General features: G+C 37.9%; 5 protein-coding genes across 7 annotated transcripts; 3 read left to right on the top strand and 2 right to left on the bottom strand.

The window, feature by feature from the left end:
* Positions 39-6,035, bottom strand: LOC104764486 (lysine-specific demethylase JMJ25-like). Of its 2 annotated transcripts, XM_010488025.2 has the most exons (16): positions 5,375-6,035; positions 5,132-5,253; positions 4,861-4,960; positions 4,627-4,765; positions 4,332-4,395; positions 3,485-4,226; positions 2,751-3,080; positions 1,902-1,961; positions 1,481-1,777; positions 1,261-1,333; positions 1,096-1,181; positions 863-982; positions 706-764; positions 503-607; positions 339-425; positions 39-239 (listed from the first exon to the last, which is right to left on the bottom strand). In XM_010488025.2, exons 1-16 carry the CDS (start codon positions 5,813-5,815, stop codon positions 122-124), a joined length of 2,943 nt encoding a protein of 980 aa, XP_010486327.1. In that variant the 5' UTR covers positions 5,816-6,035; the 3' UTR covers positions 39-121. The 2 variants fall into 2 exon arrangements, with proteins under 2 accessions (XP_010486327.1, XP_010486329.1); XM_010488027.2 differs by lacking the exon at positions 1,902-1,961 and having other exon boundaries at positions 5,375-6,031.
* On the top strand, positions 7,020-8,086 carry LOC104764484. 2 transcript variants are annotated; one of them, XM_010488023.1, is made up of 3 exons: positions 7,020-7,293; positions 7,400-7,478; positions 7,553-8,086. In XM_010488023.1, exons 1-3 carry the CDS (start codon positions 7,288-7,290, stop codon positions 7,900-7,902), a joined length of 435 nt encoding a protein of 144 aa, XP_010486325.1. In that variant the 5' UTR covers positions 7,020-7,287; the 3' UTR covers positions 7,903-8,086. The 2 variants fall into 2 exon arrangements, with proteins under 2 accessions (XP_010486325.1, XP_010486324.1); XM_010488022.1 differs by lacking the exon at positions 7,020-7,293 and having other exon boundaries at positions 7,301-7,478.
* Positions 8,042-9,181, bottom strand: LOC104764485 (small nuclear ribonucleoprotein Sm D1-like). Its single transcript, XM_010488024.1, has 4 exons — positions 9,084-9,181; positions 8,848-8,924; positions 8,405-8,596; positions 8,042-8,303 (listed from the first exon to the last, which is right to left on the bottom strand). The coding sequence occupies exons 1-4, from the start codon at positions 9,095-9,097 to the stop codon at positions 8,230-8,232; spliced, it is 357 nt and encodes a 118-aa protein (XP_010486326.1). The 5' UTR covers positions 9,098-9,181; the 3' UTR covers positions 8,042-8,229.
* On the top strand, positions 9,525-11,439 carry LOC104764483. The gene is made up of 6 exons (XM_010488021.2): positions 9,525-9,677; positions 9,799-9,827; positions 10,235-10,375; positions 10,701-10,751; positions 10,919-10,971; positions 11,083-11,439. The coding sequence occupies exons 1-6, from the start codon at positions 9,628-9,630 to the stop codon at positions 11,194-11,196; spliced, it is 438 nt and encodes a 145-aa protein (XP_010486323.1). The 5' UTR covers positions 9,525-9,627; the 3' UTR covers positions 11,197-11,439.
* LOC104764482 (cytochrome b561 and DOMON domain-containing protein At3g07570-like) lies at positions 11,914-14,433 on the top strand. Its single transcript, XM_010488020.2, has 4 exons — positions 11,914-12,379; positions 12,443-12,848; positions 13,673-13,965; positions 14,061-14,433. The coding sequence occupies exons 1-4, from the start codon at positions 12,194-12,196 to the stop codon at positions 14,289-14,291; spliced, it is 1,116 nt and encodes a 371-aa protein (XP_010486322.1). The 5' UTR covers positions 11,914-12,193; the 3' UTR covers positions 14,292-14,433.

Below are 14,653 nucleotides of genomic sequence, written 5' to 3'. Positions count from 1 at the left end.
CTCAAATCCACTGTATGTATCCTAAAGCAAANCAACGAATCTTCTTACTACTGCCTTAGTGTTTGCTTTAAGCTACCAACAACAAAAAGGATGAGTTTTGAGATGCAACTAACAATTACTCCTACTCTTCTCCGTTTGTAATCAGCCAATGTCTACGTGTTTCTTCACTTCCCAGATTTTTTCTCCGCACGTATGTCTTCACTATCTTTGGCTTTCTCTTCTCTTCGGTTTCCAAAGACCTGAAACAATACAAAAGAAAAGAAACACAGCTTAGACGACAAGAAACTCGGATTAGTTATGCTTTCTACAGGTAGTAAGAAGACGAGTACAAAGCTCACTTCTTTTCAGTTGGAGGATAGTCTTTGAGAGCCATATCGATTGGATTGACTATCATCTTTAATTTCTCCTCTTCGGCTTCAGAACATCTGAGCCAAGACAAAAAGACATTCAGTTTACTGATGTTTTTTTTAAGGCATTGAGAAGAGAAGTAAAATAAACTCACTTTTCACTAGGAGGTACGTCTTTCAGAGCCTTGACAACTGCTTTGCATTTGCCCTTTGACTTGTTCCTTCGCTTAAAATTGTTTTTCTCTTTGGGTTCTGGAGACCTGAACACCATCACAAAACCGAAATCAAGCTTAAAACAAAAGGAAACTCATTTTACTGATGAATGCAATAGGTAGTGAGAAGAAAAGTAAGAACTCACTCCTGTCCACTTAAGTCCCTGAGAGACTTATCAACTGCATGGACTATCATATTCTTAACCTGTTCAACCAAACAACAGGAAACAAATAAAAAGAATAACATTCAGAGAGGAGTCAGAATTTGCTTAAACCAAACAGAAACTGAGACGAGAGGAATACCGCCAACTTGTCCTCTTTTGCAAAATGATTAGGTGGAAGTAGACGATACTGTTTTGTCAAGCGTAAACACTCGCCGACATTTTCAGGTGAGACAAAGTCAAGCGCTACCTTCGTACAGGACTGCAAGACACAAGAGAAATACAATGATCAATTGATGAACCTTACTTATGCTGCGAAACTAAAAAGTAAAGTTGCTCAAATCCACTGTATGTATCCTAAAGCAAAAATATTACCTTCAAATTTCTAACTTGATGAGGGCAACCTACAGGTATTAAAACAGCATCTCCAAGCTTCTGATTGAAGGTCCAAGGTTCAATGCCTACAACAACAGCTCATTAAATATGACCAAAAACCGCCAAGATAAATTGGTTGGTTACAAATTATAAATGACAGCATACCATATTCTTCTTTCAGCTTCATTATATGATACCGCGTTAAGTAGAAATTCTGGTCATGTATTGGATGAACAACCTAAAAGAGAAGGTAAAAGGAAAATGTAGGATAAGTTGTAGAGAAGACTGAACGGACGCAAATAAGCACCACATATCTTTATAACGGTAACCATTAAAACTTTTAGGAGAAGAAAAAGAAGTATACGCATGCAAAGAGAGTGTGTACCTGAGATACAGGGCAGCAGTAGAGATGTCTGAACTCCTTGTGATGTTTCTCAATGTAACTTTCTAATTTAGGGATATCTTCTCTACGGAAAATGTCCCAAAGAGCTCCATCATCAGATTCAACATTTCCGGTTTCTTGTTTAGATTTTACGAGAATCTCCATCATTTCCTCCTTGTTAGCTACAGAGCTGTATAGCTCCTTGAGATCTTGTTCAGCATGCTTCTTTTTCAGTTCTGCGATTTTAGATTGTCTATCCTTTACAATGGGCACTTCAGATATGTGCGTCAAAACATTCACCTGAAAATAACCAACACACGAATAAAAATATTGAAAAGAATTAGATAAAGAGAGAGAAATTATTAATACTAAAAATGTAATGTCAGTCTATATGCTTTTATAAAAGAAAGCTTCTGACACTTACGAAGTTATGAACTGCGTAGGGCGCATGTGAGGATTTGTATCCAATACTCACATTATAGATCTAACAACCAAACAATTACAATAAGTAGCAATAGCTAGGGGTGTTCAGTCAGGATTTCAGTTCAGGTTGATGTCAATCCTTTATTTCAACAACGGGCGACAAATTGGCAATGTCGCATTTTTCGTTTCCTTGGCAACAGACGACCGTAACTGACAACAATTGGCTACATTTGGGTGCGCGATAACAACAAACGATATCAATTTTGTTGTCATCATTGATTAGCTCTAGAACAATCCCAAACACTTTTTTGATGATGCTACCACAAGAAATGAAATGTGTTATCTTCGAATTCAATGTGTATTCCACAATAATCTCATTTTTCAACTATCATTCCGACCAAGTTCAATGTTAGCCAGATTAGTCCCGCAATCAATCAATTATAAGAAGCTGAAAAAACAGCATTTCAGATTATGATCGTTGATTGCCAATTTGGGAAGTTAAACTAGCATCAGCGAAACGAACTTGATTTAATCCTTCTCGCCGGTAAAAGCAAATCGAACAAACTTATTGCATCTTGAAAATAAAGAAAAACAGAAGACTAAACGAACTGATCCAGAGAAGAAGTAAGAGAAGACTAATCCTAAATAAGATTTTTAAAAATCTATTAGGAAATCTAAGTGAATTGGTGGTTTACGTTTGAATATATTAGGAAATTATCTGATTTTCTTGTTTTGATAGGTTCTGAGGTCATTATGGGTATGGCAAGCAAAACCATCAGAAGAATAGACAGATTTATAAAAAAAGAAACAAATATGAAAACGAGAGAAGACAAATCATATGGGTACTTACCGCATCAGACATGTCGCAATGGAGTTTAGTAACAGAATCTCCACGGCCAGATTCTTGCGCGAATCCATAAGCAACGTAAGTCTTTGGTCCCATGTCAGGCTTCAAGCAATTGTTGGGAAGTTTGACAGCAAGATTCAAAGGTCCATTTACCGGGTGTGTGTAATGCTTCAAAGGCAAACTGCATAAGAACTCCTCAGCATGACGTGGCAAGTTTTCTTTAAAGGTCTTAGTTGGAGGCCAATCTTTCAGTTTCAGAACTAGTGGCCAATCCATGCGATCATAACGACCGTCCGTATAACCAGTAAAGAACTCATGCAGATTAATCGATCCCTGCATTTATCACAAGTCATTAAATAAAGGGCATAGTAAGAACTTCAAAATCTTGAGAGAACCAAATGAGCCATCATGTTGTTGCCTAATAAGCCTAATATGAATCTTCAAGAAAGGTAATACGCTGAATTCACTGCTAATGAGAAAAACGCAGAACAGCCGGTAAAAGAAACTGAAATGTCAACCGAAAAGGGAAAAACATGAACGTCAAAACGTATACAACCTAGATAAGGAAAAAAAATCATTGCTATGGAAGCACCAGAGTCATAAAATAAGCAATCACAGAAAAAAAAAAAAAAAAAAAAGGAAATAAGGACTCCAAATAAAGCTGCAAAGTGCTTAGGTCATAGCAACCTCTATAAAAAAGGACATGGACCACATAATTTAATCAGGAAAAAACTGACCTCACACAAGTCCATACAATCAACAGCATCAACTTCAGTAAGTTCTCCATGCTTAATGTGGCTTATCTGGCGGCAAGCACGCCACATTACCATTGGTTCCCAGCTTAATCCAGCTGTTGCTTCAAGCACATTTCTCACAACCACAGGCTCGCCTTTTACCCAATGGTGCTGAAAATGATTCAAATCATCTTGTTGAACATCTCTAACACTTGGATAATATAGATAATTGTCTTCTGAACCTTCTCGACAAGCAGTCTTTAGCAATTTACCGTTGTCCATGTCAATATGACCATTAGATTTAAAACAAGGGCATCGCTCCAAAACTGTTTCAGGTAAATCCAAAAGCTCGCTGGCAGCAGCAAGTTTTTCTACTTTCTTTAACAAATCCGATACCCAACCATCAGGAAGTAGGCGTTTCAACTTTAAACCCTCAGCACCACAGTGACAAGTAATCATTCCAGCTTCATTTGCTTTCCACAAAGATGGGTAATTCATATGGTCTTTGCAAACCGGCTCATCATCTGGCTTCTCATTAGGCTTATCATCATCCGGCTTTTCAATAACTTTGCCTTCTTCTCCATGTTCATACTCTAAACCTCGGTTAACATAATTCCAGGACACATCGTCCTGACATGCCTGAGCCTTTCCATTGCGGATCTCAAGGCAACATGTAAGGCATATATCACAAGGACAGGCCGAGCAACTCCTATGGAGATCAAAGATCGAAGTCTTGCAGATATCACTGTAATCCCAAGGAGTTAAAACAACAACGAATCAAGTTAACAACACCATCATGAGATACGAACTTGTCAAAATTTATTGAAACAAAAATGTTAGGGTAAGATACCAGTATAGTCTCTCATCATGGAAAGCTTCAGCGTCTACGGGCCTCACCTCTTCAATCTCCAGTCCTGTAAGACTAAACAATATTAAGATATACTCTTAATCCTTGAGCTAATCAGCTTCCAGCTTCCTACTTAGAAAAATGAATCCACTCACTCTGGGATTTTGTTGGGAAGAAATGCGAGTATATCCAACAATATAACGATTATACATACTTAAAACATGATAGCATGTGAAGGGAAGGGAGAACAAAAACAAACATTACTTTCAAGTACATTCACAATAAGCATGGAAAGTACCTGATATCTTTGCCTCAATTTCCTTCTCAGCAATTTGTTCATCAACTATTTCCTTCATATGTGGGAGAAGCCACCGCAAAATATATTTAGAGCATTGAATTTTTGCGTCCTTGCTGACCTCGAGATTCGGATTTATGCCCTACATGGCATTCAAGTAATCATCATGCTAAGGAGCTCAGATAAAATTTAAAAAGCATGGAAATAATAATCAAGCAAGATACGAGAAAAATTTACTAGTATCTTATTATCTAGACGCAAACATCCTCTGCAACAGCAAATACCACAGCAGAATGGGCATTTACTGGCAACATCTTCTTGTGGTATGTTGGGGTACCTGAAAGTAATACAACACAAGACAACAGTTAAGGATGTGAGCGTTCTGTTTGTCTTGACTCATTCCAAAACTTTTACAGAATTATAAAAGATCTATATGCATATAACGAAACCAGTAACAAGAAGCCAAAATAAATTGCTAAATGTTATGGTAAGAGAAGAGAGCACATACCAAGTTTTCAAGCAAGGGAGGCAAAAACGCTTCGACTTGCAGTTCCGACACCGCACAACGTACCCTCTATCATTCCTTTGACATTGATGACACATATTGGACTCTGCACCTTCAGCATTATCCTAAATATCCTAAAAAAAAAAAAAAAAAAAATATACATTTACAAAGAAGTGGGATTAGGTCGTGTATATAACCAACGACTGATGAGAAAAAAAGAGACCTTTTTACAGAGAAATCACTAACCGTGTTGTGTTTGTTAGCTCTGTTCTTCAACCTCTTGTTCGACTTAGCTGGAACCTCACCGTCGATTTCATCCTTCTTATAAGTTCTCTTCCGAGTCCTCCTTGCCCCAATGGTAGTCTGGTTTCCAGAATCATCACCTTCCCCAGCAATTGAGTCCTTTTCTGAGTCATTCGTCTTAGCAGAGGCTCTCTGCTTCTTCTCTTTCGCCAAATCAGCGCCTCCGTTCGCATCTCCAACCCTAACACCTTCGTCGTCTACCTTCTGTGTCTTTCTCGGAGCCCTATTTCCCCCTTTTTTGCCCTTTCGCTTCTTGGGTCCTTGGTCTTCGTCTTCGTCAGTGACAGGGTCAACGTAATTTGTCATCTTCGTAGAAGCTCTCCGAATCCTACGGCCGCGACCGTTCGCTTCTTCAACCATAGCAACATCCTCCGCCGAATCCATATCCAAATTTCAAAAGCACTCACACACACACTCTCCTCGGCGCAACTCTTGGATCCCTCCCTAAACAGTAACGATAAACCCTAGATGATTTAGTGAGGAATTTGTTTTTTTTTTTTTTTTTGGAGTTTTTGGAAACTGAATGGTTCCGATAAAGGTAAAGTTAAAGTTTAATTAATAGTTAAAATCAAACACGATTTCGCGAAATCTTTGGGGTTTTATCTCCCGCTCGCTCATATTTTGTTTGTTTTTTTACATTCAGTTGAATTATTTAATTGCTCATAAGATTAATTTCTTCTCTCGTTCTAATATCTTTTTGGTTCAATCACTTGCGGAGTCACAGACTCACAGTTGGCCCAGTCTGGTTTAATGGGCCGCAAAGAACACGAAGGGAAGACCCACTAACAGGCACTACGATTAAAAAGTTTGAATCCCTCATTTTTTGTGACCAAACTTTTGTTTTGAGGGCGCATTTGCTTTCCCTAATATCATTTGTAATGTACACACTTTAGTTTTTACATTCTGGATAATACGTAAATGTTACTTAACGCAGCTTTCACCGTTTTTATCTCCATGAGTTATATGATATCTTTGTTTGATCAAATTGGTGATATCACTGCAATTGGCATCAGCAAAATGTTTTAAGAAATAAAAGTCAGATTAGCATAGACAAACACATTAGTATAAATTAAGAAGCTAACTGTGTTTCATTTATATTAGAAAAAAAAAAAAAAGATGATTTGCGAACAATACATTTTGCAAGTCAAGCATCTAATATTTGTTAATACAGATGGATGACAGATTAGTAGTCAAATTAATCTGTTTTTCGATTAAGTAGGAAGTTAGAGGGAAACATGTACTGGAGAGAAGACGAAGACTTGAATCCCCGTCTGTTCTTCTTATTCATTTGCTACGCACAACTGGATGATATATAAAATAGACTTATTAACTATCATAATTGAAATATTGACTCAAAAAATTATAAGTCTTTAGCCTTACATTACATGTATAAAATAATAAAACTAACAGACTATGGTATATTAAACAAATATTTAGTTGTACTGTGTATCCTTATTTAACCAATTTATTTTGAGCCAGTCAAGTAACTATTTAATCTAATTTTTTTGACTCAATCAAATAACGATTTTATAGTTCCTTTTTTATATTATAGAATTGGCAATATGCTTGTACGAGTCGGCACCTAGAACCAATAAAACACGCAAGGAACAAAGATATGAAACTGACAACGAAATTCAAACCAGCCGATTCCGTTGGTGTAAGACAACGACTCATGTAACAAGTGATTAATATATAAGAATCAATCGATCCTTATTTATATTTCCTCAAATTTGTGATCATCTTAAGAAGAAGACACAGAAATTTCTAAGCAAAATTCCATCAAACATTCAAAGCGAATTCTCAAGCCGACCATCTATTTACTCATCCTTTAAACCCGGCCGTGAAGAAGACAAAACATGAAGGTATGTATTTTGTGTACTCAAAAAACAAGTAATAACTTGGATACTCTTGTGAAAGAGAGAGAGAAACTTCTCTAGAGATGTTAAGATGTCTTCTTACTGTATGCAGCAAAATATCCTACTACGAGTTGCTATGACTGATGACAAAACCAGAGCAAAAGCACTGACAACTGCGGTTCAGTTTAAAGGTAACAAAGATACAAACCTTAACTCGATGGTCGTAGTTCTAGTTGAATCTAAAGATCTTGTGCATTGGTTTTAGGCGTGAACGCTGTGGAAATAAAGGGAGATCACAGGAACCAAATTGAGGTGACTGGTGTTGAAGTCGATATGATCGCTCTAATCAACACACTGAGGAAAAAAGTAGCATTTGCGGAGCTTGTTAGCGTAGCCAAAGTTGAACCACCAAAAGATGGCGACAAAAAGCCGGAAGAGAAGAAACCCGATGAGCCGAAAACAGATGAGAATAAAACTGAAGAGAAAAAACCCGAGCCATGCTGTCAACAATGTTGTGGATATGGTGTGCCATCTTCCTATCCCTACCCGTGTGATCCTTACCATCAGATCGGGGAACCCGTATACAATCATGATCCCAATTGCAGGATCATGTAAAATAGGTTTCAAGTGGAAGACTAACGAAGGAGATAGCAGTTTTTCTATACCAAGATTGTCAGCTTGTTAATACATTTTGATAGTCAGATTTGGCACATGAATAAAAAGCCTAGAGCTCTCAAAACCACACAAAATCATCTACTTGTACATGCTCTTATAACATGTAAAGCTAAATCTTGTTATCCATGGAATCGCATTACAGAGTAACTTCCTTACAAGCAGCAATTCTTAATCAAATCATTCCTTTTCAAGAGTTGCTAGATACATAACTTGGTACATTCTCCTAACTCGCATACCTTAAAACTTTTTTCGAGTGCATTGCTACATCTAACGACCTCTGCCACCGCCACCGCCACGACCACGCCCACGACCTCTTCCACGACCGCGTCCAACAGGTTTCCCTACAGATGAAAGAAAGGGAGAAAGATAAATGGATTGATAAAGTAGTCTTATAGCTTATGAAGACAAATGCTCAGTAACATCGAAATGAATGGAGCATTACCAGCAACAGGCTTCTTAGGCTTAAGTCTAGGAGTGTCTTCCACAAGTAAAGTCTCCAGGTTCAAGCTATCAGGAAGAATGTAGTATCGGATATTGTTACCCCTCAGGCTGAGATGATCAAGTGTTACTGGGTTTTTCCCCTTCAGAGTCATCTTCACTGTCTTCAAGTGAGTATTCATGCTCACATCAACACCTGCCCAAATCATCAAACTTAAACTTCTCAATAAACATACACTTTTGGATAGTGAATCCTAATTGGACTGTTTTCTCAACCTACTGTGATCACAAGAATGCGAATAGAGCCAATTGGCCAAAATCAAAATTAGGGAACAGATCGCGACTTGTATCAGTAACAGCAACTAAGACCTAGAAACGAAGAAACCGAGAGAGAAGAAAGGTGCGAAGAACTACAACAAAAGAAACTGGATGCTAAATAGAACATACCAGTGATGGTTCCATGGACCACAGTCCCGTTCTTCAGCTCGATTGACACAGTCTCATTGTTTAACTTCATCAAAAACCTACTCGATCCAGTCACACCAAATCCCCCCCAAAAAAAAAAAAAAAAAACACAAATCAGCTCACTCTCAAGAACAGGAATGGATTCCATACTTGAAGCTAACTAAGATTATGAACAATACGAAATTATCAGTGTAGAAGAACAGAGATCGAAACAGTACCTGACGAGCTTCATCTTTGGATGCGAAGAAGAAGAACAAACAACAAAGAAAACCCTCAAAACCCTTCTTTTACGCAGTGAGAGAGACCTCGAAACGGAGCGGGTTCAGATCCGATTCCGGTTCTGGAGCCATCAGATTATAACATCAAAAATCAATATTGGGCCGATCACAAATGTAATAAGGCCCATAACAGAGTCCAAGGGTCGATCAGTGATGACGTTTTAAACCAGGAATCTAAAATACAGATTGGTTCAGCTAACCGGATAAATGGTTAAAGAGGACCAAATTTCAATTTCAAAGTAGAAACATAATTAAGACACGAAACTAAATTTTGGAAAGGGGCGTAAATTAATAAAAGCGCGCGAGCGCTTGATAAACACGCGATAAAGTAGACGCGCGTGAAGATTAAACGACTTAAAGAGGAGACGGAGACGACGCTTTTCAACGTTCTCTCTCACTCTGCGTTAAAGACTTTGACAGATCTCCTCCACCGGTAGAGAGAGAGAGAGTTCTCTGAGAAAACTGCGCAAACCCTAACTCATCAATGGCAGATTCGAGCTCCAATACGAAACGATACACTCCCCCAAATCAAAGGTAACTTTTCTTCTTCGTCTTCTTCCTCTCACTTTGCTGATTTCGAGTGATCTTTTTACTCTGCTAATTTCGTTACTTCGCCTCTGATCTTTTCTTTGGCTGTTTCTTCTCCATCTCACAGGAAGCCTTCTGGAAATCGCCGCAAGGGAGGTACGTTATCTCTCTCTCTCTCTCTCTTTCTTCTTCGCCTGAATCGTTCTCTCTTGATGTGTTCTTCGTTACGAGCGGATCTAGTTATGTGGAGGTTATAGCTTAGAATCATTGATTGTTCGAGGAAGAGAAGTAATTGATTGGAACCGAATCTGTAAACATTGTGATTGGGGATAGTTGGGTAACCTCAAGAATCGTTCTAAGAAAGTGATATATTAGGGTAGAGCCTGGAATTTAGATCTCGCTCTCTCTTTATTAGCATATCCTCTGGTTGATCTATCTCTCAATGTGTGTTCTTGATCCATTTGTATGCCTGTTTTCTTGAAAAAAAGCATCATCGTTCATGCTATATATCAGGTTTTGCTCGTTATGATATTGTTCTTGGCTAAAGAAAGAGTGAAATGCAGATCGAACAAGTGGCCAACAGAACAAGGATGGTGAGCGAAATCAGCCTCTTGCTACTGGTCCTCAGATGGAAGTCAAACCCCAGAGGATAATACCACTAAAGGACTGCTCTACGAGTGAAGCTTCTCAGCTTTTGAGCCAACGTATGAATCTGAACTATCTCTTTAAACATTTGAGTGGTTTTATTATTTGCTTTGTGCCACTGTTTGGTCCTTCTTGTATCAAATGTTGCTATGCTAATTGCTAAACATCTGATGAGTCAGTGCTAGTTGATTGGTCATGCTCCTTTCTTGTATCAACTGTTGCTATGCTAATTGCTTAACATCTGATGAGTCAGTGCTAATTTATTGGTCATGCTCCTTTTAGAAATCTTTGAACTTAACAAATATGGTGTGTTAAATTCACGGCTTATGCACTCAGTTTATGTGCTTGTCTTATTTACTTGCTCTTGATTTGTTCAATGAACAGGATGGGCAGCTGCAATGCATGAATACAATGACCCGACTGTGGATCTATCTGGTGAGATTAAGGGCTTCCAAGTTTTTCTTTATCCTTTTTGTCTGTTACACTTGTTCTGCTTGAGTTGGCTCCAAACGCAATGAAATATACCCATAGTTCCCACCTTGATCTCTGCATTCCAGCTAATCGAGTATAACTGATTGTCAAGTTTGCCTGCTATTTCACAGAGCGACCAATCATGTACTATGGAGGAAGTGTTTGGGGTAAACTACCTCACCAGGTAGAACTGACTTGAAACTCTATCATATGCTTTTTAGTTCTCTATTAAGATGCTCGTTCGGATAAATGATGAGACCCATGTCTCTTGTTTTGTGGGATGAAACAATTACAGATCCTGGCTGCAGCAAACAACACATTGCCTCCTCAAAAGATGTCGCCAACGGATTACATGACTGAAGTGCGCCGAGGATTGCTGATGCCAAAATCGTCAAGTTCTAACAATTGAATGGTCCTTGTTCTGCTGATGGATCCCATATAGACTAGTGAAAATGGTGTTAGGTGTTTGTTGAGATGGCACAAGCGGTGATGTGTCAATGACTTTTGGTTTTGTGTGTGTGTGTAGGATAACGAATATTGCTTTTTGTCTCGATCGGTCTTTTTCTCTGGTCCCTGAAAGTGTAAAAAAACCCAAACCAGAGATTTGACTAACAATCACGTTTACCATCTCACATCGTTCCTTTCATGGTTTCATTCATGTTCTTGAAAGATTCGAAACGTCCTTTTAATTCAACGGATTCAGTAAATAGACCGTCTAGCTAAAAAAACACTATTATAGTTGTTAAAAGTTTGTTTGAATCCAAGTATTAAATTCGCTTACACCAAGATGTAAAATATATGCTTATTAATACCAGAACAAAATACCATTCGTCGATCAATACAAATTTACAATAAGCATGTGGGTGGCACACCGCACACGGCACACCCAATCAATATAAGCAGTTGACTTGAAACTTGAAATGTTAGACCGAGATTGGTGTAGTGAATTAAAGCTAGGGATTTTTATAACAAGTGCTCCAAAAATTGAAAATAAAATTATGATTTTGTCCTTGTTTTGGTCAATTTATTGTTCTGTCTTTAAACGATCAGAACTGGTTAAATGTAATGGGTACATTTCAATCATTTTCCCACATCTAAAGCAATGAGAGAGACAGAGAGAACGAAACTATAGCTTCCCACACGACACAGAGTATTATACTCTTTCTTAATGGAAACAGAGCTCTTTGTTTTTTTTATCTTACATGACTAGTAATCATAAAAGAAAACGAATTGTAACGACAGAATAAATTATAATTAGTTGAATCCACAACTGCTTCAACACACACTATCTCATAAAACAAGATATATATACAACTCATCGTCGTCGTCATCATCATCATGATCCCTTCATTACTTTCCTCTCTCTCTTTCATCTTTCAGATCCAGAGACAGAGAACAAAAAAAAGATGAAGCTTAATTCTGTTTCCTTCATCATCTTGAGCTTATCATTAATTGCTCTCTCCACCACCATAGTTAATGCTCAACAAGCTAGGGAATCATGCAATTCAACTCTATCTCTCAACGACCTCACCTTCAACGCCACCCTCCTTCAATGCGTCGAAGCTTGGACTCTCCAAAACTACATCCTCCGAGTAAGTCAATCTTTTTTTCTCTCTAATTTCAGAATTTTTGTTAAAAAAAAAATCTTGCTGCAGTATGCTAGAACGGTGGAGAACACATGGAGCTTCATCTTATCAGCTCCGGATTCAAGCGCCTTCATCGGGATCGGATTCTCAACCAACGGTCAGATGATCAGAAGCAGCGCGATCGTCGGTTGGATACCTTCCGGCGGCGGCGCCGGAACAGTGAAACAGTATTTGCTCGGAGGGAAATCCCCAGGCGAGGTGAACCCCGACCAAGGAGATCTAACGATCGTCGACGGCTCGTTAAAGATCGAGTCAGTGTCGTCACGTATATACATGAGTTTCCAGTTGACGGCGGAGCTGCCACGGCAGAGTCTACTTTACGCTATGGGACCTGCCGGATTCTTCCCAACTTCGCCGGACTATAGGTTGAGAGAACATCGGTTCGTGACCACCACGACCATCAATTATATTACAGGTCAGCCAAAGACCAATCTTTTTTTAAAAAAATCAGCTTGTTCTAATTATTTCATTTGACTAATTATTTTAAAGTCAATCTTGAATTAATCCTTTATTTGACTTGTTTAATCACCGTTAATTATATATCTCCACTAGTTTGGTATCGCCTTCTCACAACGTAATACAGTATTTGTTGGAGTCATTTTCACATCATACCCACTTTTTGTCCTAATATACGCGGTTTTTTTCCCCCAACTACTACTAATCTCTCTTGGTAATTTCCAAATACTACTATTTAACAATACAATAGTGACTAATTTTCTAATTTATATAATTGATTTCATTCCGGCCGCCAACAAACGACGATGATGTTTTATTATTGCTACCATTTTGGAAAAGGTTGCCTATACTATATTATGAGATTATGGGACTCTCTGGAATTCTAGGATGTTGTAGCTTGGAGTAGTAATTAAGTTTTGGTTGTTGATTTTTGTATCACATTGCAACTCAACAATATATGTCGGGCAATAAAGACAAAAGAGAATGATGATGTTACAAGTTTTGTTTTTCTAATTATCGTCTCATCATTTTCTATTTTGGTATTGATGATAGTGAGATGCAGTAAAAAACACGTTATGATCAATACGTGTAGAAATTTAGTGTTTGGGATGTTTTAAGATAATCAAGGAGGGTACAAAACTAAAATAAAGAACAAACTATATTATTGTGGAGCGACAACTGAGTTTGTGTTAGAGTCATAGACTGATTGTGAAGATATGAATGTTCTTCTTTTGTCATAGGCTGATTAGTATATGTTTTGTTTTTCCATTGATGAATTAATAGGTTCGCAAAGTGTGGTTAAAGGTTCACCACACTCAAAGCTAAGGAAGACACATGGGCTAATGAACATGTTCGGATGGGGAATAATAGTTATCATTGGCGCCATCGTGGCTCGACACATGAAGCAATGGGACCCCACTTGGTTCTATGCTCATATCGCTCTCCAAACCACTGGTTTCCTCCTCGGTTTAACTGGTGTCATCTGCGGTTTGGTTCTTGAAAACCGGCTCAAGGCCAATAATGTTTCCACGCACAAAGGCCTTGGGATAACCATACTCGTCATGGGCATTCTCCAGGTTCCTCTTCTTTTAGCAGCACTCTAGAATTTAAGTATATACTACAAAGAACACTAGAATAATGAATATTTCGGTTTTGTTTATTGATACTACAGATGGTGGCATTGCTAGCTCGACCAGATAAGCAATCAAAGTACAGAAAATATTGGAACTGGTATCATCATAACATTGGAAGAATTATGATAATACTGGCTATCTCTAACATCTTCTATGGTATTCATTTGGCTAAAGCTGGTTCTGCTTGGAATGGCGGTTACGGTTTTGCCGTCGCTGTTTTGGCCTTGACGGCTATTGGTTTAGAAGTTAGAAAGTTTAAGAACAAGTAATTTTTTTATTTTTTTTTTCTTAAAATAAAAAATTTCTCTCTATTATCTTCTTGCTACCATATTTATCTTGGATAGGACAGTGTGATGTATTGAACATGTTATTGACTAATCATTTGAATGAATCTTTTCTTTTTTTTTGGAAGTTCTATATGTTGGTACAAGAATTAATTTGTGGTTTATACTGAGAATGATCTTTATTTTTCACTGTAAGAAAAAATTATAATCTGCTTCAAGATTTAACCAACTAAAATGTATCTTTGGCTATGATAGAAATTTTTATTAGTCAGCAAAGTACTCTACATTAAACTTAAAATCAATCAATGATTCAGACTTTAAGTTTACTAAACACTATCAATCCATTA

Source organism: Camelina sativa, chromosome 19 (genome assembly GCF_000633955.1).
Source record: "Camelina sativa cultivar DH55 chromosome 19, Cs, whole genome shotgun sequence".
Lineage (NCBI taxonomy): Eukaryota > Viridiplantae > Streptophyta > Magnoliopsida > Brassicales > Brassicaceae > Camelina > Camelina sativa.
This window is presented reverse-complemented; position numbering and strand designations above follow the sequence as displayed.

What these genes read in the sequence shown, in the direction of transcription:
- LOC104764486 (XM_010488025.2), bottom strand. Translation starts at nt 5,815, where the DNA reads ATGGATTCGGCGGAGGATGTTGCTATGGTTGAAGAAGCGAACGGTCGC. An exon ending in ATTGCGACATGTCTGATGCG is followed by an intron (nt 1,962 to 2,750) that starts GTAAGTACCCAT and finishes TTTGGTTGTTAG; the next exon opens with ATCTATAATGTGAGTATTGG. An exon ending in CCTACGCAGTTCATAACTTC is followed by an intron (nt 1,778 to 1,901) that starts GTAAGTGTCAGA and finishes GGTTATTTTCAG; the next exon opens with GTGAATGTTTTGACGCACAT.
- LOC104764484 (XM_010488022.1), top strand. Translation starts at nt 7,379, where the DNA reads ATGTCTTCTTACTGTATGCAGCAAAATATCCTACTACGAGTTGCTATG. An exon ending in AACTGCGGTTCAGTTTAAAG is followed by an intron (nt 7,479 to 7,552) that starts GTAACAAAGATA and finishes CATTGGTTTTAG; the next exon opens with GCGTGAACGCTGTGGAAATA.
- LOC104764485 (XM_010488024.1), bottom strand. An exon ending in GGTCCATGGAACCATCACTG is followed by an intron (nt 8,597 to 8,847) that starts GTATGTTCTATT and finishes TGATTTGGGCAG; the next exon opens with GTGTTGATGTGAGCATGAAT. An exon ending in GCCTAAGAAGCCTGTTGCTG is followed by an intron (nt 8,304 to 8,404) that starts GTAATGCTCCAT and finishes TTTCATCTGTAG; the next exon opens with GGAAACCTGTTGGACGCGGT.
- LOC104764483 (XM_010488021.2), top strand. Translation starts at nt 9,628, where the DNA reads ATGGCAGATTCGAGCTCCAATACGAAACGATACACTCCCCCAAATCAA. An exon ending in TACACTCCCCCAAATCAAAG is followed by an intron (nt 9,678 to 9,798) that starts GTAACTTTTCTT and finishes TCCATCTCACAG; the next exon opens with GAAGCCTTCTGGAAATCGCC. An exon ending in TGGAAATCGCCGCAAGGGAG is followed by an intron (nt 9,828 to 10,234) that starts GTACGTTATCTC and finishes AGTGAAATGCAG; the next exon opens with ATCGAACAAGTGGCCAACAG.
- LOC104764482 (XM_010488020.2), top strand. Translation starts at nt 12,194, where the DNA reads ATGAAGCTTAATTCTGTTTCCTTCATCATCTTGAGCTTATCATTAATT. An exon ending in TCCAAAACTACATCCTCCGA is followed by an intron (nt 12,380 to 12,442) that starts GTAAGTCAATCT and finishes ATCTTGCTGCAG; the next exon opens with TATGCTAGAACGGTGGAGAA. An exon ending in TCGTCATGGGCATTCTCCAG is followed by an intron (nt 13,966 to 14,060) that starts GTTCCTCTTCTT and finishes TTGATACTACAG; the next exon opens with ATGGTGGCATTGCTAGCTCG.